Source organism: Bombyx mori, chromosome 7, assembly GCF_030269925.1.
Source record: "Bombyx mori chromosome 7, ASM3026992v2".
NCBI lineage: Eukaryota > Metazoa > Arthropoda > Insecta > Lepidoptera > Bombycidae > Bombyx > Bombyx mori.
In genome coordinates, this window is record NC_085113.1 from 11,109,960 (window position 1) to 11,131,944 (window position 21,985).

The 21,985-nt window shown below is 38.9% G+C and overlaps 3 protein-coding genes across 4 annotated transcripts in view; 1 reads left to right on the forward strand and 2 right to left on the reverse strand.

Annotated features, from left to right (window-relative positions):
• The first annotated feature begins 1,882 nt into the window (after positions 1–1,882).
• On the forward strand, positions 1,883–3,672 carry LOC101745285 (uncharacterized). Its single transcript, XM_004927048.5, has one exon. The coding sequence runs from the start codon at positions 2,502–2,504 to the stop codon at positions 3,456–3,458; it is 957 nt and encodes a 318-aa protein (XP_004927105.1). The 5' UTR covers positions 1,883–2,501; the 3' UTR covers positions 3,459–3,672.
• On the reverse strand, positions 3,668–5,320 carry LOC101745134 (uncharacterized). Its single transcript, XM_004927047.5, has one exon. It carries the CDS (start codon positions 5,318–5,320, stop codon positions 3,791–3,793), a length of 1,530 nt encoding a protein of 509 aa, XP_004927104.1. The 3' UTR covers positions 3,668–3,790.
• A 2,613-nt stretch (positions 5,321–7,933) lies between these two features.
• LOC101746985 (coiled-coil domain-containing protein R3HCC1L) overlaps positions 7,934–21,985 on the reverse strand; it is a 59,836-nt gene continuing 45,784 nt past the window's right edge. For both annotated transcript variants that reach the window (XM_012691146.4, XM_012691147.4), the window contains 4 exons: positions 19,290–19,404; positions 17,889–18,010; positions 15,349–15,429; positions 7,934–13,807 (listed from right to left, as the gene is read on the reverse strand). In XM_012691146.4, the coding sequence (XP_012546600.1) occupies positions 15,350–15,429; positions 17,889–18,010; positions 19,290–19,404 (317 nt within the window). In that variant the 3' untranslated portion in view covers positions 7,934–13,807; position 15,349. The remainder of the gene's footprint in view (positions 13,808–15,348; positions 15,430–17,888; positions 18,011–19,289; positions 19,405–21,985) is intronic.

Sequence of the window (21,985 nt, forward strand, 5' to 3'; positions counted from 1 at the left end):
GAAATGTTAAATTATGTGAATTTTTGGGACTACCACAAGCGTTGCGGTATCTAGTCCTCTTATATGTTTGGGGAGAAGGCTAAATCTAATCACAAGATACCCGCGCATACCAAGTTTTGAAGCTGCGTCGATTTGCATGATGGGTATCTATGCTCTAAGCAACGACCATGGTTATTTAAATAAAATACATAAAGCGGGCATAAATGAAACTTTTTCAGTTAATTTCAATTGATTTCGATGTTAAAGACCTTTTTTTTTCAAATTAGATTTAACGCTTTTTCTAGTTGAAGCAGTTTTTGCACGTTTTCGGTTCAATTAAGATTAAATCGATTTTCAGTGACTGTAAGTCAGTTTCGGTGCGATACGGGTTCAATTAAATGAATTTAAAACAAAAACAAAAAGACAAATCAATAAAAGTATTATAAAATTTGTATTAATGTAATTTATTGAACGGCGTCAAGGCTTTTAGTATTACAAAATTGTTCATTGGGACAAATCGAAGACATAATTATAGTTTCAATAAATTTTATGATTACTTATACCATTATTTCATTAGTTTTCTTCATGCGGTTCTGAAATTAGAGAAACTGTTCAGTTTGAAAGTTGCTATAGACATTTTTGATTGAAGCTTTTTTGATTCAATACCGTGGTCCAATTCATTCAGAAATCTTTTTCTTTTGTTGTTGAGATTAAATTCTTGATTTCCCGGACCAGTTTTAGCAGACATGTATTCTCCTTGTTGGTCCAAAGGCTCAGAGCTCATACGATAGAAGACTGCGTAGGGTGTTTTTAAATTTGCGTCACCTTTGTTTGCGTGACTTTGTTTGGGTATTTGTTCAACTTTGTCAATTAACTTACTATCTTCAGAGACTGAGTTTTTAGGTTCTAATCCTTCGATCTTAGTATTTCTTTTTTTATCATCTCTAGTCCTGCCTTTCCCAACTTTAAACGAATAATCATTAGATGCGCTCGACATCATTTCGGATTTCGTTTTATATTGATTCTGTTGATAGTTCTCGGCAATTATCGGGATCTTTCTGTTCTGTAAATCGACAGGTTTGTTTGCAGAAAACTTAGAAACGGGCCGATTATTCAATTTGACTCGTTGAGGCTCTGCACCAACTTGTGTTTTGTGCACGTTCACATCTACAGAGCTTGGCTTACCGTCGCTACTGAAAACTTTCTTTTTCTTTTCATCGTAACGTCGATTGTCTTTATTTACGTTTTCCTCTAGTTTTTTCGCTTCTTTAGTATTTGCAACCCTATTGTCTTCATCGGCAGATTGTCTGCCATGTTCCTGATTAATTTTACTAGCTGTTTTAAACTCTTCGTTTTCCTTGGGTCTCCTCACGTCTTTAGAAGAAATTCGTTCTTCTCGCCGATTAGTTCTTGATATAGTATCGTAAGCGTTATTACTGAACATGACAGGGGCCATGAAGTTAGGGGAGGTCTTTCTGATTTTAAAATGAGAATCAACGATACGATCATTTCGACTGTGCTTCAGACGACCAGCTCTTGTGTATTGCTTCACGTGTATACCGCTCAGTCCGATTTTTGGAAAGCCATTACTCCTCAAAGCCAGATACCCGGAACTAGGAGTACCGTCATAAATATAGTACATCAGCACCGGCGAAACTGAATTAAAATATAGAAAGGCACTGAACAACTCGAAAAGGAATTTCATTCTGGCTGACGGCACATTGACAAAAGTAATCCGATACATGGTTCTTAAATACATTCTTGACGATTGATTGGTTTTCGTTATGTAAATAAATAAGCAATTGTTATTTTCTTGCGAGACAAACAAGAGTAATTATAAAAACATGCGGATAATTGAGTTCTGTGATATTATTAATTCACTCATTAAATTTTTTTTCTAATTTTGCATATAAATATAATCTCATAACCTTAGTAAATCAGTTGAATAACAAACAAATGGGAATCTAATGAAAAAAGACGAATGAAAACAAAATATGGTGAAGAAGAGAAGAAAGAAATATCACAACTTTACTGGTGGTAGGACGTCTTGTGAGTATGCACGGGTAGGTACCACCGCCCTGCCTGTTTCTGCCGTGAAGCAGTAATGCGTTTCGGTTCGAAGGGCGGCGGCCGTTGTACTATACTGAGACTTTAGAACTCATATCTCAAGGTAGGTGGCGGCATTTACGTTGTAGATGTCTATGGGCTCCGGTAACCACTTAATATCAGATGGGCCGTGAGCTCGTCCACCCATCTAAGTATTAAAAAAAAAACAAATGAATATCGTATTATAAAAGTTACATTCGTTCAATTACACAGAGGTTCGACAATAATGCAACGGGTCTCTGTTAGATAGCAAGCATTACAACGATCTTGCAATCATAATATTTAAAGAGATCAGCCCACATTCATTGTTCGCGACGTAATTTAATATTCATAAATTATTATTAGTTTACATTCTACGATGAGACAATACAAATGATCTAGTCGCGTATTGAACTTTTTGAAGTGAAGTAGGAACAATGAAATTAATATATTTACTATTCGTTTCATTATTAAGGATCAAAGCGACAGAGGAAAGATTAATTGAGAAAAATTCGAAAGCAACTACGGAAACAAAAATATTCGGCGCACCTGTAGTAAGACACACGAGAGATGTATTCGAGGAAGACGCGTTAGCGGAGTTTTCTAAAGAGGAAAACGAACAAATTGATCAGTTAACCCAATTAAATGGGCTGAAAATGAGGTATTATTACAAATATAATCCGATGATCATACCAGTACCAGTTCAACAGACTCGACTTACAAGAGGATCTATTAGTAATGTGACCACAACAAAAAATAGTCTAAATAATAGTACAGAAAAAACGAAAGTATTAATTCAGAGACCGATACCGAAATTTGACGAATTGGACGACGAAGATGACTTTCAAATGAACATGGACAAAACTTCAAATACATTTATAGACTCGAATGAACACGAAGATGAAGATTTCAATCTGGACGATTATGACTTTGATGTGAACCATGACGAATTCATAGGAAGCGGAAAGCCGCTTCAGCCAAGAACGAAAAATAAGGATTTAGAACATCATCATGTACAAACAGATTCAACTGAAGGTAAACCACAAAAGGTAGCTTCTGAAATTAAAGTTAAAAGTAAAATATTACCACCCATAAATGCTGTCTCTTCAAATAAGAAACAAAGGCATGTAACTTTTAAACATAATAAAGAAAATAAAGTTAAATTTGATGAATATTATGATGATGATGATGATGTGAATCGTAAAGAGGTAAAGAAATATACGGATGAGATAGTTGATGAGAATTACGAAAGTGGTGAACCCGAACGTGGTATGTCGAACAGAGATGTTAGGTCACCATGGAAGATACACAAATATGTCGATAAGCTATCGGAGAAATCACCGACAGCAACAGTTATGTCTAAGACTTTAAGTATATTTCCAACATTTCCTTAATTAATCTGAGATTGTTATCTCAGTCAATGGAATAATTATACAATAAAATATTTATGGTCCTCAAATATCAGTGTGGGTTATTTTGTAAAAATCTTGTTTTTTATTTTAATGCCTTTAGTAATTAAGAATGGGATGGTGCTTTGATTTAGCAAATATTGGACAAAGAAAAACTGTTAGTACAATTTTTCACAATAAAAATAATCCTTCACTTTCAGTTGGTTTTTATTTGAATATAAAACTTAATTATTTAACAATAACCTTAATAAAAACAAAACAGTATGATTGCATTGACAAAATATTTAAATTAATGCGAATGTTAGTATGCCACTAATCTAATGATACGTTGACAGTTTACTGATGTCTGTACTTTTCACTAAGTCTTTGTATTTTTTATAATTACTGTCTAAACCTTTAATATTGTCATGACCGCGATGGCTATCTTCATAGGCTTTCTTTTCGGTATTGCCTGTTTTTGCAAACGCGTTGGCCTCATTACCGGCCGCCCCAAGGACTTGGGATCGCAACAATGCTTCCGATCCTCCGATATGTGCCTTAGAAGCACCCTTTTCTTCAGATTTCACACTGTTATTGCTATTATCAAAAAATTCATCTTCCTCTTGATATTCGTCTTTATGATAAACTTTCCGGAAACCTTTTTTCTTTTGACCTTTATCTTCATTCCTCTCTAAAATATATTTCGAGTCTTTTTTGTGATCTTCAGTGCCGAATTTATTCGAGAATGAGTCAATGAAATCTTTAAAACCTCTGTAACCATTGCCGCTGTGTTCATAGCCAGTTTTAAAATCATCCCTCTCATGATTACCCTTTCCATATTTATCGAATTCATTGTTTTTCTCATGACTAATCTCTGTCACTGATTCTCCGTGTGAATTCTTAGATTTAACAGTTTTCTCGTTATCCCTCCCCAAAATAGAATCCAGAGTTCCATCATTGATAGTCGAACCGTCCAGTCTTCTGTTTCTTTTCGCATATGCATAATTGTCGTTGTAAGGTGATTCATGGTCAATTTCACTACCCCAATCTACTCCTTTAAAGACAAGAGCATCACCCGCACTATTTTTATCAAAATAGTCATTTAAAACGAAGGAGAAGAAAGGTTTGTGACCACTCATTGGGTTTTCTGTTGTAATTTCAGAATAATAATTCGGTGTAGCTATGGAAGTATAAGATTGCGGCACATCATCCACGTTTTCATGTACAGGAATTATGGGCACAACAGCGTACCGCTTATCCTTTGCCTTGTCTATTTCAGCTTCGATTTTCATATGTTCATACTCATATGGGCTGTGGTAATAATATGGCCAAGTATCATAAGAGCTTCTGGAACTCGTTCTAACATCGTCATCGTCATAGTTATAGTCATGACTGGTGTATCCTGTGTTCATTTCTTTATAGCCTTCAGGCGGGTGATAATACATCATCGATTTTAATCTTTCGTACATGGCATCAGTTTCGATTTTCGATGGTAAAAACTTGTTATTGTATTTAGCTTCTGCTTTCGCAATTTCATAATCAGCTGCGTATTTTGAAACGGGCGGTTCGGTCACTTCGATCACTGGTTTCACATCACCGTTTGAATCATAGTAATTGTATTCGGGAGGATAAATGTTACCATCAGTTTTACGATCATTGACAGCGGGCTCATTATGTGTAGCACCTCCATAACCAATCCCGAAAGAGGAGAGAGTTCCAGGATAATTATCCACTTGACTGTACATGTATCCGGACTGTACGGGTGATGAGTTGGATCTTGATTTCCTGGACACGTACATATGATGCTGCAGTGAATGCAGTTCCGCTGCCACTCTAGATAGACACACGAATATTACTATAAGACTCATTTCACGTGTTTTACCGAGTTAGAGACTACGATGACTGGAAGTGGGCGTTTCTAAATGTGTTTATATTAATTGTTTATTGTTTCCTGCGAGTTCGTAATACATTGTTTTACGTGACAATGGAACGTTGCGGGTCGGACTACGATTGGGAAACATCCTTATTTAAAATCGTAAGTCGATCATTGCCCGATACGGTAAATTAGTTTGGAGCTAACGTATTTGTTGATATATTTTTAGCACAAGACGATTAGTAAGATAAAAAAATGAAGCAGTGGGAATATCGTTACCGCCTATACACTAGCCATCACATGTGCCATTAAGATTAAAAACACAAAATATTTGACAGGTGCCTTACATTTTCAAGACAAGCTTGAGTATATACAACAACAACAACATTCGGACCGTCGGTCTACCGAGCAATATCACCCGCTCGGTGGAAGAACTTCCCTTTGTCGTTAAACCCTTAAACTAGTGACACTGACGTGATGATTCGGATTTTTTTTTTTTGTTATGAATCAATATTTACTGGTGGCCTGGAGGCCTTTCCTGTTTCACCAGGACAGGTGGGCGAGCAAAGGCTCAGCCAGGAGGGGTGGGATTTGCTAACAGCTACCCGAGCGCCTCCGAAGGAGACCTAACAGCTAAAGAGCAGCTGCTTCGCGAATGAATCTACTACCGGATCGGAATCGCGACCCGCTGAGAAGATCCGGCGAGAAACTCAGCGAGCTGATTCATGGGTTAGGTTGCACGGCGAACTCTTTGTCGAGTTCGATGAATACGGTTACCGGGGTCCCTAAGCCTGCTCCTAGTGTTAGAGCTGAAGGCGTCTAATGCAAAGGTTATTGGATCTGATGGATCCGTAAGGACGTGAAAGATTCGGATTTTGCAATCGAGTCTTCACTATACGGTTGGAAAAGCACAATGCTGAATGTTCCAGAATGTTCGTTATAAACCCTCAAAGCTGTAAAGGAGTTTCATGTTTAAGAACTAATAGTCTATTACGGGTAGAGTAGACTTGCGTAATATAACAAATATTTATGTACTACTTTAGATATAACAAACAGCAGTTTTTGATGCCCACTTTTGTATTTCTTATATTTCGCAAAAGTCCGTAATACGAATTACAAAAAAAACCCAACGAAACATTAGAATATAAGCATTAGAAAGTATGTACCTACTTACAGTTTGATATCTTAATAAAGTAATTCAGATATAAACTCAAATTGTTCGCCACAGTCTCATAATTGCAAACAATTTGGGAACTCCGACCTTCGATTAGTCATGGCGGCTGATACGCTGGTTCCAGATTTGTCATTATCAATTGTTTTCAACGGGCCCTTCTTCTGATTTCGTCCGAAGAGGTAAATGTTGGACAGAAACAATTGCTGACCGGAAGCATTCGTAGGTCTGTATATTTTTTTTATTTTTCAATAAACGACCATTAATTCCATTGATGTCTATTTCACTCGAGCCAATTATAGTTGCTCAACCAATAAAATAAATTAAAAAATAAATTCAGACGACGTAATGCGTGAAGACTTGATTGAAATTGATCCGACGTGAGTGCCTATGAGTAAGTAGAAGATGAATGAGTAAAAGTATAATTGTTTCCATGACTGGGGAAAGGGGAGAGAGGTAATTTAAGGTCTGAACTGAAGTCGTCGTGGCCAAAAGATACGACGTCCGGTGCATTCGTGAAATGTAGCGATGCAACGGTGTTCCCGCTGGCAGGTACCAATTTTTCTAATCAAAAACATACTTAGCAAATGTTCACGATTGACTTCCACGGTGAAGGCATTACGTCGTGTAGTAAAAATGAAACCCGCAAAATTATAATTTGCGTAATTACTAATGGTAGGATCTTTTGTGAGTCCGCGCGGGTAGGTACCGCCACCCTATTTGCCGCCTATTTCTGCCGTGAAGCAGTAATGCGTTTCGGTTTGAAGGGTGGGGCCGCCGTTGGAACTCGACCTTAGAACTCATATCTCAAGGTGGGTGGCGGCATTTACGTTGTAGACGTCTATGGGATCCGGTGACCATTTAACACCATGTGGGCTGTGAGCTTGTCCACCCATCAATGCAATAAAAAAAAGGGCAAGGAAACTTACGAGTTCACGGACTCAACCTGAGAACCGAAAGTGGATCTGGGGCGATCCGATGCGACATTTTCCGAGCGAAGGTGGCTTAGCCTTACCCCGTTGCTTGGATAAGGTATGTGCCATAAATATGATATTAGCGATGACAACAACAGGGTTAAGTCGTCGTTATAACACGATTGAGACTAGGACTTCATGTCCGATGTTAATTTTGCCGAGAGTTAATATAACATTTTTTCTATTGCTTTAATGGGTGGACGAGCTCACAGCCCACCTGGTGTTAGGTGGTTACCGGAGCCCATAGACATCCACAACGCAAATGCCGCCACCCATCTTGAAACAAGAGTTGTAAGGTCTCACTTTTAACAGTACAACGGTTACCGCACCCTTCAAATCGAAACGCATTACTGCTTCACGGTAAAAATAGACAGGGCGGTGGTACCCACCCGTGCGGACTTAACAGATCCTACCACCAGTAAAATCGATAATAATCGATTAAAACGAAAATAAAACAGCACAATCAGTCAATGAGAATAAACTTTATTCATTTACATATTCAACTTTCGTTTTCTTTACAAAAATAATGTATTCGATAAATTTTGTACAGTTTTCGATGAAGCTTCCGGGTAATCGAACGATAATATTATTATACTATTTATAATATATCTGTATCCACAAAATATATTTCCATTTTTTACATCGCACTTTTCCGGGAAAAGTTTTAATCACTATTTGTTCATTAATTACTCGTTGATAAGAATATCTTTAATTTCCATTATTGTGTACAAGTTAGATTTTTTTATTTTCCCGAAAAGACACGGAACTTCTGGCAGTAAAATGAATGTCGATGCCACATTGGTTTAAAAAAACAAAACACATTTACAAAATTTAAAATACTATTTATTTATCTCGATGGCTTTTACCTTGTGTGCTGATCCACGAAAATAAAATTATTGTAGCTTAACCCTTTGACTGTTATGTAGGTCACCGGTGTCCTACGTGGGGCTCTGAAGTAATTATTAAAGTCGATTTCTGTTACTTATAGAACTTCTACAAGTTACCCCATGCCGCGTAAAGAGATAAAAAATTAAAATAATTGTAAATATGTGTGTGTGTGTGCAAAACATTTATTATGTGAAAACTTATTGCGTATTATGGACGGTATTGTTCAACATTTAAAAATATTAATCTTAAAATCGTAACATGCATATAATATGGTCAATAGTTCTATAACTGTGTCATTCGAAACAACAAAATCGATTTTATTTTTATCGATAATCGCTTGATATTATGCTGTTATATTTATTCTTGTATTGCTTAGTCGTTTGCAGATTAAATTCTTTCACATATCACGCAAAACATTCTTAATTGTATTTCTTAAATTAGGATAGGAAAAATACATAATAAAGACTAATATTCAAATTATGTCGAGTGCAAAGAGTTCTGTGTGACGATTTTTAGCGAATATTTCGTATTATTACTTTTAACATTTCGGTACCACAAAATCAGATCTTTGGTCGCAAACATCGGTAACAATTATCTAAAAATTGTCGACATATTTTTTTAACAAAAAAAAAATCATAAATCGATTTTAGACAATCCAGTCACCGAGTATCGATACATATTATATCGATTCGAATCACTATTATCGATATCATAGAAATTACCCTACAAATTTACAAGCGTGTGGCAATCCAAGAGAATTGCAAAAAAAAATTTTTAATTCTAATCAAAACGAAATGGTATAATGCACACAGTTTAAAATGTCTAAGTATAATTCATTTAAACTTAAACCCTATATTATCGATATTCAAATAGAATCGATAATCGTGATTGGCGAAGTCGATATTGAAATAAAAACTACATCACTTATTTATATAATACGCTAATTCGTTATATTTTTTAACACGATTGGGGCCCAACTCCAGAGCGGCCTTACAAGTGGTTAAACATCTAAGTTTCGCAATTTTGAACCTTATGACTTGGGAAATATAGGCGAACGTATTGATCGAAAGTTTAAAGGACCTTAAAGATTATATACATTTCTGGGCGTTTATTTAACAAATTACTATTGGTGTCAGCGTCAATATTCATATTGATTTTCTGACAGATTGTGAATTATTAAATTAGGCCAATACCTGATCTTGTGTTTTCAATCACACAACGATAGTATATAGATATTATGTAGGAAATATTAAAACACATATGAAAATGCAAAATCAAGCTCTTCCTTGTTTAGTATTAAATGACATTTCTCTTAGGAAAGGTTCGCTAAATAAACGACCGAAACGCAAATATGACGATATAGTTTACAGTGAACATTGTGAGTTATTTGGCAACCAGCCGTGAGCTCACGTGAACATACGTGAACATACATTTCCTACGGCGACTTGCGGAATATGTAGTCTTATGTTTTCAATCAAATTTCACATATTTCCTCTAGTTTAACAAAACTGCAAACCGAAATGGCTTTTTCCTTATTTTTATATTGAAGACTAGCGACCCGCCCTCGCTTCGCTTCGGAAACATTAAATTTTATTATTAATAACTGAGTCCCGCGATGTTACCCGCGGTTATTGTCGTACCGCGGGAGACGCCGTGGGGCGAAGCTAGTCTAAAAAAAGTAGCCTAATTTACTCCTTATATCATCAGCTACCTAGCAGTGAGTCTTGTAAAAATCGGTCCAGCCGTTCCAGAGTTTAGCCGGAACAAACAGACAGACAGACAGACATTTTAGTGTGTATACCGTATATATATTCATATGCATGTAGTAAAAAGCGGTCATTTCAATATTACAAACAGACACTCAAATTTTATTTATATGTATAGATAATTATCAAATATTCGATTATTATAATATGTTTTTCTGATTTTAGTTTTCCGACAGAAAATATATAATATACTATATTAAATATATAAGACCTATATAATATACTATACTTATTATTTCAACTGAGCTTTTTTAGTAATCAAATCAAACATGTCAAAACGCATTTGATTCTCGTTAGTTATCTATGAGGCTGATTTTAAGGGAAAAATTCTATGTAATTGACTTGTTTTGATCCCATTCGATTAAAAAACTACACACCTATTTGTATAAATTATTTTGAAAAAAAAAAACAGTGTAGACGAAGACTGCCTTGAAGCCAAAACTAAAAAACCAAAAAACAATATTGATTTTACCAAATGTAATATTATATTACTATCATCGCTTCGGAGAAACTAAACTATAGCAGTTGTGGTTAATTTTCAGCACAAAAATAAAAGAACTGAATATCTTTTATATATAAATAAGCACAGACAAAATATTTGAGTTCTATTATCTTATCTGTTTTTTAGTATATAATTTTTCAAAAAAAAAACCGTGACTATTTCAAAATAGTCATGGTTTTTTTTTCCAAAGATTAACGCCAATAAGAACATCAAAGAGCAGAACATTTACTATTCTTTTTTATTGCCCTTGTAGGCAGGCGAGCATACGACCCACCTGATGGTGAGTGGTTACCGTCGCCCATGAACTTCAGCAATCTGGCATTGGCAGAGCCAAGCCGCTGCCTACCGTACAATAAATCTAAATTATAAATATAAATTAATATTTATTTAATTAGTCTCTTCCGACACTAAGCTTCGCACTACACTGCAGTTTGGTTGGCGACGCGACGCGATAGGTCATTGACCCCGTGCGTCACTTATATTTTTTTTAAATTTCATTGCTCGCGCATAGAATCGGTAAATGTATTATCTGATGTCATCGCGGCAGTACTCATCGCCCCCTACTGATATTTAACTATAGTTCGTTTTGTGACCAATTTACGGTTGTAGAATATTTCAAGAAAAACATGAGGGAATTCATGCAACAACAAACTTTAATCCGTTTAACAATGCAATGGAAGCACTAAAGTTTTTTTTAACTCAACTTTACTACACTCATATTAAAGTTCATTGTTGTTTGTACGAATAATCGATTGGGCGTTATCGATTTTCGATGAGGACATTTTATTTTGTAATTTAAAAGTTTGACATTAGCCTTTTTATTTAAACTACGTAATCCTTAACGATAATAATTATATTAACATCTTCACTGATCTCCGAACCTAATCCACAGTCGGATCTAAGGAAAATGCGATGGAACCCTCTTAATACACAACACTGCATAAGAAATATGTAAGAGAGAATACGAATTACAAAGAACCAAGTATCGAGATCGAAAAATATTTATTAATGTTATTTAGAAGAACGAATGCACACGACCGTACTGTAATTTAAAATCTATCGATACATATTCCCATCACTATTTATTTCCCTTAGATTAAACTAAACCGACGTACACGAGGTTTTCATTGCCCTAAAAAAACACATAAAAATACGTTTAGACTAGACATTAAAGGCACGAAATACGCATGGGTGTACAAGACAAAAAAGTCGATAAAACTTTCTCAGCTCTATCCAACTACATAGTAATAGGAATCATAATTGCAAGTCACCTATCTGTCATACGCAATCATATATAATTTGTGTTTGCAGTGCACGGCGTTACACTATATCGCATATATCGCAAAATATATAGCAAATTTACGACAAGCAAAAATAAAAAAAATCCGTAGGGAAATTAAAATAAAAACGGTGCGCGTGTAGCTTGATGCACGTGAATGAAGTGAAACTTCTTTTTCGATGTGCAGTATTAGTGGTTTTCTTCATTTTTCATCTTTAAATCAGATTGCTTTTGTAATAGGAAATGTTGTGTATAAGAGATGCGACATCTTCAATATTTATAAATATTTTAAATTAAATACTTCATTAAAATATTGGCCGCTACTCGTTGCTAACACTCGCGCTGTAACAGTGTACTACTACACACGTGCGTTCGAGTGCAACGCATTCACTCTCTCTCTCTCTCTATCTCTTTCTATTCCCCCTCCCCAGGAGCGTTGAACGTTTAACGCAACCTCGTTGGAAGTCGCATTAGAAGTTTCACTTCAAAAAATATTATATTTGAGACAGTATAAACAGCGAAAAAAAAAGTGTCTCTTTTGAGCTGTCTCACTTGTTCATATAGCGATTAGTATTGTAGTAGTAGTAAATATTGGCTTTTAAAAACTGAATGCGGTAATTTTTGCGTTATATTACCCCCCTCCCCTACCTATCGTCTGCGTATACGCGTCCTGCAACTTATTATTTTACACAATATATTTACTTTTATACAATTTACTTTCGTTCCAAAAGTCCACCTATCTATCTCTTGGGTTAATGGCGTTTCCTTTTAGATTTTGCCAATGTCAAGTCTATATAATACTCTGTTTTCTATAGCGGGCTTCGTGAACGAGCTAAGTCACAGATTGTAACTAAGAATTTAGTGAGTAGCTAAGAATGTTTGATGACAGGATCGCTGTTGATGTAGTTCCAAAAGCCAATTGAAACAATCAAGTTTTGACACTTTGAAACGTCATATAGTTCGTCAAGTATAGCTTGATAAGCGAGACAGCCGACGAAGCATATAAGCCCTCATTTTCCGAACTATACTTAACAAGCTACACAAGGATGATCGATACGATCGATAATAATATTTGGAACCCTATTAGAACCCGAACACAGAAGTTACTAATTATTTTATTTTTGTGTTTCTTTAGGTGCGGTTTGCATGGCGATGGTTTATCGATTGTTTAAAATCTGTGATGGTGCCCAAATATATAAAAAAAAAAAACAAAGCCGCCATATGTAGCTTCTCGGATGCTCACAAAAACTCTACTGAAATAGTCTCAGTAAATAACTATAATTTTACTGAGACTTTATTTCATCTAATCTCATTTCAATTAATTTTATCTAAATCGATGAAATTCTCTAATTAATCGACCTCACCTCATTTCGCTTCATAAAATTTTTCATATAACAATATGTGGGTATTGTAGTTAATGTTTTCAGATTTTTGTAAAATCGACACTGGCAACAATGGAGTCACAGAAGACAGACAATTGCCATACGTAAAAAAGAAAAGAAAAAGACGAACTATATCTCGATCGATTCATTTACTAAAACTCACGTTCTTCAGAAACGATTTGGATTGTAGACCGTAAAATTATCGATATATCAACAGGAAGCACTCGTCAATCACAATAATATATTGATAACGTCACTAAAAAGTAAAAACACGTACGTACATTTAAAAACTAAAAACTTAACATTAAAAAGTCTTAGGGACGTGAAAACCTCTTGAACGTTATCGATAAAAGATTTACGCGTTATAAAAATACACTATGTATAACATTCTATAACATTATCTATTAAATATTATGTAAATAATTAACTATTTTGAGAGCTCGTTTTAAAATATATGAAGTTCCTCCATCAACCTCCTTTTGTTATTATAGTCCATGTGAAACAACTGCATTTTGTGAATCTGAAATAAGATAAAATATTATCTTCACAAACGCAATACATTCGTACAATACATACAATTTTCTTGTGAGTCCGCGCGGGTAGGTACCACCACCCTGCCTATATCTGCCGTGAAGCAGTAATGCGTTTCGGTTTGAAGGGTGGGGCAGCCGTTGTAATTATACTTCAAACCTTAGAACTTATATCTCTTATACCTCGAATACCTTAGAACTTATATCCCAAGGTGGGTGGCGCATTTACGTCGTAGATGTCTATGGGCTCCAGTAACCACTTCACACCAGGTGGGCTGTGAGATCGTCCACCCACCTGAGCAAAAATTATATACAGAGGTTTCTAGTCATGAGCAAAACGTCGACTGAATTCGTTTGTTTATTGAGCGCCTTGTCAGTTGCCACTGTCCGAGTCTATAATAAGCGAGACATGCTTATGTCCTTAACTTAGAGCTCAGTTAATGTAAAAATAGTTAAGAGTCGCCCATGGACATTAGCAATCCGGAGGTATCACAGTAAGCCAGTGCTCACCACTACTATACTATATATACATTTTTTTTATTGCTTAGATGGGTGGACGAGCTTACAACCCACCTGGTTACTGGAGCCCATAGACATCTACGACGTAAATGTGCCACCCACCTTGAGATATAAGTTCTAAAGTCTCAGTATAGTTACAACGGCTGCCCCGCCCTTCAAACCGAAACGCATCACTGCTTCACGGCAGAAATAGACGGGGCGGTGGTGCCTAACCGCGCGGACTCACAAGAGGTCCTACCACCAGTAAAACAACAACAAACGTTCAACAAACGTTTCGCTGGCCCGGTCCGGCATCACCATTTCGCGCAGCAGAAGTTATAAGATGAATTAAAATTTCGATCTCGTGTCCTAATATCGTCTTTTCGCATTAAAAGTGTACAATTTCCAATAATATTCGAAATTGAGTCAATATGCGGAATCATTTGGTATCACTAGTATTTTTCTCATAAATACTGTCAAAAGAGCGTAGTTTAGTTTTAGTTTTTTTTTTAATTTACCTATATTTTGACTGCTTGCTATTAACAAAATTAATACATAATTATATCTTACTTTAAAAGACTTACTTTAAAATAATTTAATGTAACTGGTAAAAAAAAATCTTGCAAAGATGATTAAAACTAAAAATATCACATGTTTTAAACCTTTAAAACACTATATCCTGTAAAATTAGTAAGTTTTGAGATTATACTGTTTTAATGCGAGAAGACGAGAAGATGATATCTAAGGACTACGTGACAGTGTAGTAAAAAAAAAAAAGATTAAAATCGAATTCTACTTTTGTTTAAGCAAAGGCGTTTCTCTGATGTAGTCAGTGTAGGGGGGGCAAACCACTGAGTTTCTCGTTGGATCTTCTCAGTGGGTCGCGTTTCCGATCCGGTGGTAGATTCTGAGAAGCACTGCTCTTGCTAGGGCCAATGTTAGCAACGTCCACCGCTCACCTACTTGTTAGGTTACGCTGGCATAGCCTCTCAACGCTATCAAAGCTTAGGTAGGGAAAAAAAGTGATGATTACCTCAGGAGTCAGCAAGCGATCGATTGGCCAGCGAGCCATCCCACGCGGCCTCCTTGTGAAGCGCCGCTTGACGCTTCTTCTCTGGAAGTCAAACACGACTTTATTGTACACGGGTCAAGGATGCTGGTGGTAGGACCTCTTGTGAGTCCGCACGGGTACGTACCACCACCCCGCCTATTTCTGCCGTGAAGCAGTAATGCGTTTCGGTTTGAAGTGTGGGGTAGCCGTTATAACTATACTTGAGATCTTAGAACTTATATCTCAAGGTGGGTGGCGCATTTAGGTTGTAGACGTCTATGGACTCGTGCACCCATATAAGCAATAAAAAAAAATATATATATATGTTGGACTTTTCGAGAATCTTATAGACTTTTTGGCGGGAACGCGAAGAGCGAAGTTGTCTGTTTCGTTTTATTTTGTCTATTTAGTGTTTCTTCAGGTTTAAATGTGTAATAACATTGGTTTATTAACTGTTTAATATCTGTGAAAGTGCACAAATGTGGGAAAATGAAACAACAAAAATTCCACTGAAAAAGTCTCAGTGAATGGCCACCATTTTACTGAAATTATATTTCATCCCCATATCATCTCATCAAATCTCATTTCATTTAATTTCATCTCAGTTGATTAATTTCGGTTTCCTTCGTTTTTTTTAAATCATAAACTGTAAATAATTAAAACGTCGAATTATAAAGATCTTAATACTTGACGCTAAATAATGCACAAACCGTGCCGGAGACAAAATAAAAAGAAGAAGAATCTTATTTTATAAATGTTCGATCTCTCGAATCCACATCGCTTTTATCTTTTCATTGTATGGTTCGCAACAAATACAACCCATAGACACAGCCCACTGAGTTTCTCGCCGGATCTTCTCAGTGGGTCGCGTTTCCGATCCGGTGGTAGACTCTGCGAAGCACTGCTCTTGCTAGGGTCAGTGTTAGCAATTCTCTGGTTGAGCCCCGCGAGCTCACCTACAACGTTAGGGTGAAGCTGAAATAGCCTCTCAAGGCTATCAGCATAGGTAAGGAAAAAAAAATTTGTTCGCAGAGGCAGCGTTGTCTATGGGTCTATGGGTCACAGGATGTGTGCGGCGTTCAATGAACTTGTTACATTTATACCTATTTTGAGAAGTGAGGAGTGATAGTGTGAGGCGACCCCCCCCCCCCCCCCCCGTAACAGCTACGTTCGTAAACTCGGTACATTTCCAGAGAATTCTTCCCAAGTACTATACGTTCGTTGAGACCATGCCAGAGACGGTTTGGAAGCCCTAAGAAGCGCTTGACTGTCCCCCTGCCATTACCATAGTCATCGTAGTAGTCGATGTTCATAGACATGTGCGGGGTGGGGGCGCGGTGTGGCAGTGCGTGATCGATGTTCATAGACATTTGCGGGGTGGGGGCGCGGTGTGGGAGTGCGTGGTCGATGTTCATAGACATGTGCGGGGTGGGGGCGCGGTGTGGGAGTGCGTGATCGATGTTCATAGACATGTGCGGGGTGGGGGCGCGGTGTGGCAGTGCGTGATCGATGTTCATAGACATTTGCGGGGTGGGGGCGCGGTGTGGGAGTGCGTGATCGATGTTCATAGACATGTGCGGGGTGGGGGCGCGGTGTGGGAGTGCGTGATCGATGTTCATAGACATGTGCGGGGTGGGGGCGCGGTGTGGGAGTGCGTGATCGATGTTCTAGACATGTGCGGGGTGGGGGCGCGGTGTGGGAGTGCGTGATCGATGTTCTAGACATGTGCGGGGTGGGGGCGCGGTGTGGGAGTGCGTGATCGATGTTCTAGACATGTGCGGGGTGGGGGCGCGGTGTGGGAGTGCGTGATCGATGTTCATAGACATGTGCGGGGTGGGGGCGCGGTGTGGGAGTGCGTGATCGATGTTCATAGACATGTGCAGGGTGGGGGCGCGGTGTGGGAGTGCGTGATCGATGTTCATAGACATGTGCGGGGTGGGGGCGCGGTGTGGGAGTGCGTGATCGATGTTCGTAGACATGTGCGGGGTGGGAGCGCGGTGTGGGAGTGCGTGATCGATGTTCGTAGACATGTGCGGGGTGGGGGCGCGGTGTGGGAGTGCGTGATCGATGTTCATAGACATGTGCGGGGTGGGGGCGCGGTGTGGGAGTGCGTGATCGATGTTCATAGACATGTGCGGGGTGGGGGCGCGGTGTGGCAGTGCGTGATCGATGTTCATAGACATGTGCGGGGTGGGGGCGCGGTGTGGGAGTGCGTGATCGATGTTCATAGACATGTGCGGGGTGGGGGCGCGGTGTGGCAGTGCGTGATCGATGTTCATAGACATGTGCGGGGTGGGGGCGCGGTGTGGGAGTGCGTGATCGATGTTCATAGACATGTGCGGGGTGGTGGCGCGGTGTGGCAGTGCGTGATCGATGTTCATAGACATGTGCGGGGTGGGGGCGCGGTGTGGGAGTGCGTGATCGATGTTCTAGACATGTGCGGGGTGGGGGCGCGGTGTGGGAGTGCTTGATCGATGTTCATAGACATGTGCGGGGTGGGGGCGCGGTGTGGGAGGGCGTACCTCGAGCCCTGGTGAGCAGCTTGGTCTCCTCGGCCCGCTCCTGGCGTGCGGTGCTAAGCCGCACACCCAGCGCGGTTGACACGAGGCGCCGCGCCAGCGCCGTGCACGTCTCCGGCCGCTGCCTGACAACCCACGACCACAGATATCAATATTATTAATAGCCCAACGTTATCAAGGCAGCTAACAATACTAAATATTTTATAGAGCTTCCTTTTAAAGTTCAGCCGTTATACTAGTCAAACCAGCAAAATTATAATTTGCGTAATTACTGGTGGTTGGTACTCTTGTGAGTCCGCACCACCACCCCGCCTATTTCTGCCGTGAAGCAGCAATGCGTTTCGGTTTGAAGGGCGGAGCAGCCATTGTAACTATACTGAGACCTTAGAACTTATATCTCAAGATGGGTGGCGCATTTACGTTGTACATGTCTATGGGCTCCAGTAGAATAGAATTCCCTAGAATCTTAAGGTGGACGGCGGCAAGTCTACGAGTTACGATAACAACTTAACGCCAGATGGGAAATGCGCTTATTCACCCGTCTAACCAATAATAAAGATGCAAACCACTTAATGCCACTTTAATCAGAATAAGAATAAAGTACAATAATATGGATTTATTGAATTTTATTTGTAATAACGAAGGGGTGCAATCCTGTTTGGGCACTATTGAAAGTTTGTCCACTATTGGCTATTAAAACTCTTGTATGATGATCTGAGACGGTGATTCTCAAAATGGCTCTTTATCGAGACCAAGGGTCGCATTTACTTCAGAAAAGAATTTGAGAACTTATAATTGTTCTATGGACGATTTTGATGACATTTTTTGTGCGTGCTCAAGTTTTTTTTTAATTGCCCTTGCAGGCTGACGAGAGTACGACCCACCTAATGGTGAGTGGTTACTATCGCCCATGGACGTCAACAATGCCAGGGGCAGAGCCAAGCGGCTGCCTACCGTCTATATCGTGGATGCGAGAATGGTTTGGATTCACAATTCAGTCTACAACAAAAGACATTTTGCTGTCTGTTGTGGACAACATGTTCAGGAGCACGTGTGCCCAAAACACGTCATATCGGATCCTCCCGATCCACTAACGGTGCTTTTAGGTACCTCAAGCACCGGTCATCGTTCTCGTCGAACCCGGGCTCGCCGAGTAAATTAACCCACAGACACAGCCCACTGAGTTTTTCGCCGGATCTTCTCAGTGGGTCGAGTTTCCGATCCGGTGGTAGATTCTGCGAAGCACGGCTCTTGCTAGGGTTCGTGTTAGCAACGTCATCAAGTTTGAGCCTCGTGAGCTCACCTACTAGTAAAGGTTACGCTGAAATAGCCTCTCAAGGCTATCAGCTTAGGCAGGAAAAAAAAAGAGCGCGTGTGTCGGGTCCGCTAGTGACCTGTACTCACCTGTACGGTTGTAGGAACTCGGCGCATTTCTTAGCTTTGTTCCTCGATTCAAGAGTGGCGGCGTGAAGAGGTCGACACTTAGCCAGCGTCCGCTGCGTCGCTAGAACTTCTGACGCTAAAAATCAAAACAAACGACAAAATTTTAATAAATTCACACAATCTTATGGTATTTCATATTTATATACTAATTAACCTATTCTCAATTTGACCACAGACATTAAGCGCAATAACAAAAGTTTGAGAATAAACAAAGAATATATACATATATATGTGCGTGTGTCAAATACATGGTAGTGTGTGTAATGTTTTTTTTATTATTGATTTATTGATTATTTGATTATTAATGCATAATATAAAAAAAAATAGCATTCGGCACTCCTTCTCTATAGTCTCTATAAGTGTAGGAAATTTTATACTCCTCCGTCCGTGCAATATATAGAAGGCTTTAGAGGAAGAAGTAGATCTAAAAAAAATTTATGGACTGCGTGAAAGACGATATGTGTTAGAGAGGAGTGAACGAAGAAATGGTATATGATAGAGGAGTATGGAAGGAGAAAACATGTTGCGTCGACCCCACGTGACTGGGAGAAGGGCAGAAGAATGGTGATGATGAATTTTATCGTATTTCATATTAATAAGACATTATTATTAACCCTTTGACTGTCTTAAAGGTCACCGGTGCTCTACGCGGCGCACTGAAGTAATTATGTCGATTTCTGTTACTAAGGGGCCGGAATATCTAGTAGACTCTGAGAAAGACGAATCCGAACGTACTGAGAATGAATCTATAAGTACCTAAGAGACCTAAAAGACTTAAAACCTACATTAGAAACAATAGAAGGCAAAGTTAAGCAATCCAGCCGCTTAGTAACACAAATCGACATAATTACTCGTACTTCAGTGCGCCGCGTAGGGCACCGGTGACCTAAACGGCCGTAAAATGGTTAAATAATATACGTCCCGTGATGGAACGTAAAATTTTAAGTCAGTTTAATAAATAAAAAAAACAATTCTACGAAATATAGTAAGTAATTAACGAAAAAGCCATCAACTTGTCTAATTATTCTAGTCGCATAAAACCGTCGACATGTCAAGTTCAATGACTTTACGAATATTGTCGTGTTTGAATGGAACTTTCTCTTCAAGGTTATTTGGTTAACGGTATCGAAGACAAACAGCCAAATCGTAATAATGTACATAAAATGAATTGCTGTTCGTTAGTCTCGTTAAAGCTCGAGAGCGGCTGGACCGATTTGGCTATTATTTGTGGAAGTCCAGAGAAGGTTTAAGAGGTAGATAAATATGAAATTGCTCGGAATAAAATAAAATAAAAAATTGTTTTTCCTTTCATGTGTTCCCCGTCGGACGAATTCCGTGTTTCACATTTTATTTATATTGTTTAGACGTGTCGACGAGCTCACGACACACCTGGTTTTAAGTGGTTACCGGAGCCCATAGACATTTTATAACGTAAATACCGCCACCCACCTTGAGATACGAGTTCTAAGGTCTCATTACAGTAGAAAGGCTGCCCCACCCTTTCAAACCGAAACGCCTTACTGCTTCACGGTAGAAAATAGGCAGGGTGGTGGTGCGGACTCATAAGACGTCCTACCACCAGTAAAATCACATCCAAGAGATCAAAAGTGGCGCTACCGTATTTTCATTGTTAAGAGAAGCATGATAGCGGTCATTATCAATCTAAATCAATAGGTAGCAGTTTAAAAAAAACAATATTGACATTCTCCGCCTCGAACTTGGGAGCTCCGGTTCAGAGAGACAAGCTTAATAACATAGTCAACACAGACAAACTTAAAAACAAACAGTAATGCATTTCGATTTGAAGGGCGGAGTAGCCGTTGTATTGTTAAAAGTGAGACTTTGCAACTCATGTCTCAAGATGGGTGGCTGCATTTACATCGTAGATGTCTATGGGCTCCGGTAACCGCTTAACATCAGGTGGGCCGTGAGCTCGTTCACCCATATAAGCAATAAAAAAAAAACATTCCGTCATGAGTCGACAACACGGCGAGTGCAGCGGCGCGGGTCAACGGCCTTGTGACGTAACGCGCGCTGGCAAGTGGGGCAGTGGCCGCCTTACATACCCCGTCTAAGGCATTACCAGTTTGAGTTGAATTTTCGCAACAATTTTAAATGCACTTTTAGTTTTGATTTTTTTTATTGCTCATATGGGTGGACGAGCTCATAGCCCATTTGGTGTTAAGCGGTTACTGGAGCCCATAGACATCTACAACGTAAATGCGCCACCTACCCTGAGATATAAGTTCTAAGGTCTCAAGTATATTTACAACGGCTGCCCCAACGGCTTCAAACCGAAACGCATTACTGCTTCACGGCAGAAATAGGTAGGGTGGTGGTACCCACCCGTGCGGACTCACAAGAGGTCCTACCACCAGTAATAAATTATATTTCTTCTGTAGATATTCGTTTTAATTAATCTAGTATAATTACTTTTTCCTTTTTTTTTTCCCCAAATTTTTTCATGGTAGCCTAAGGGGCTATGGTAAGTGGGCTACCGGTGCTCAACCTGAGAGAATGCTCTAACACTAGCCTTAGCAAGTGCAGTGCTTCGCAGAACCTACCACCGGATCGGAATCACGACTCACTGAGAAGGTCCGGCGAGAAACTTATGCATATACGTAAATATTATATGGAAAAAGATAAAGTAATTTTTA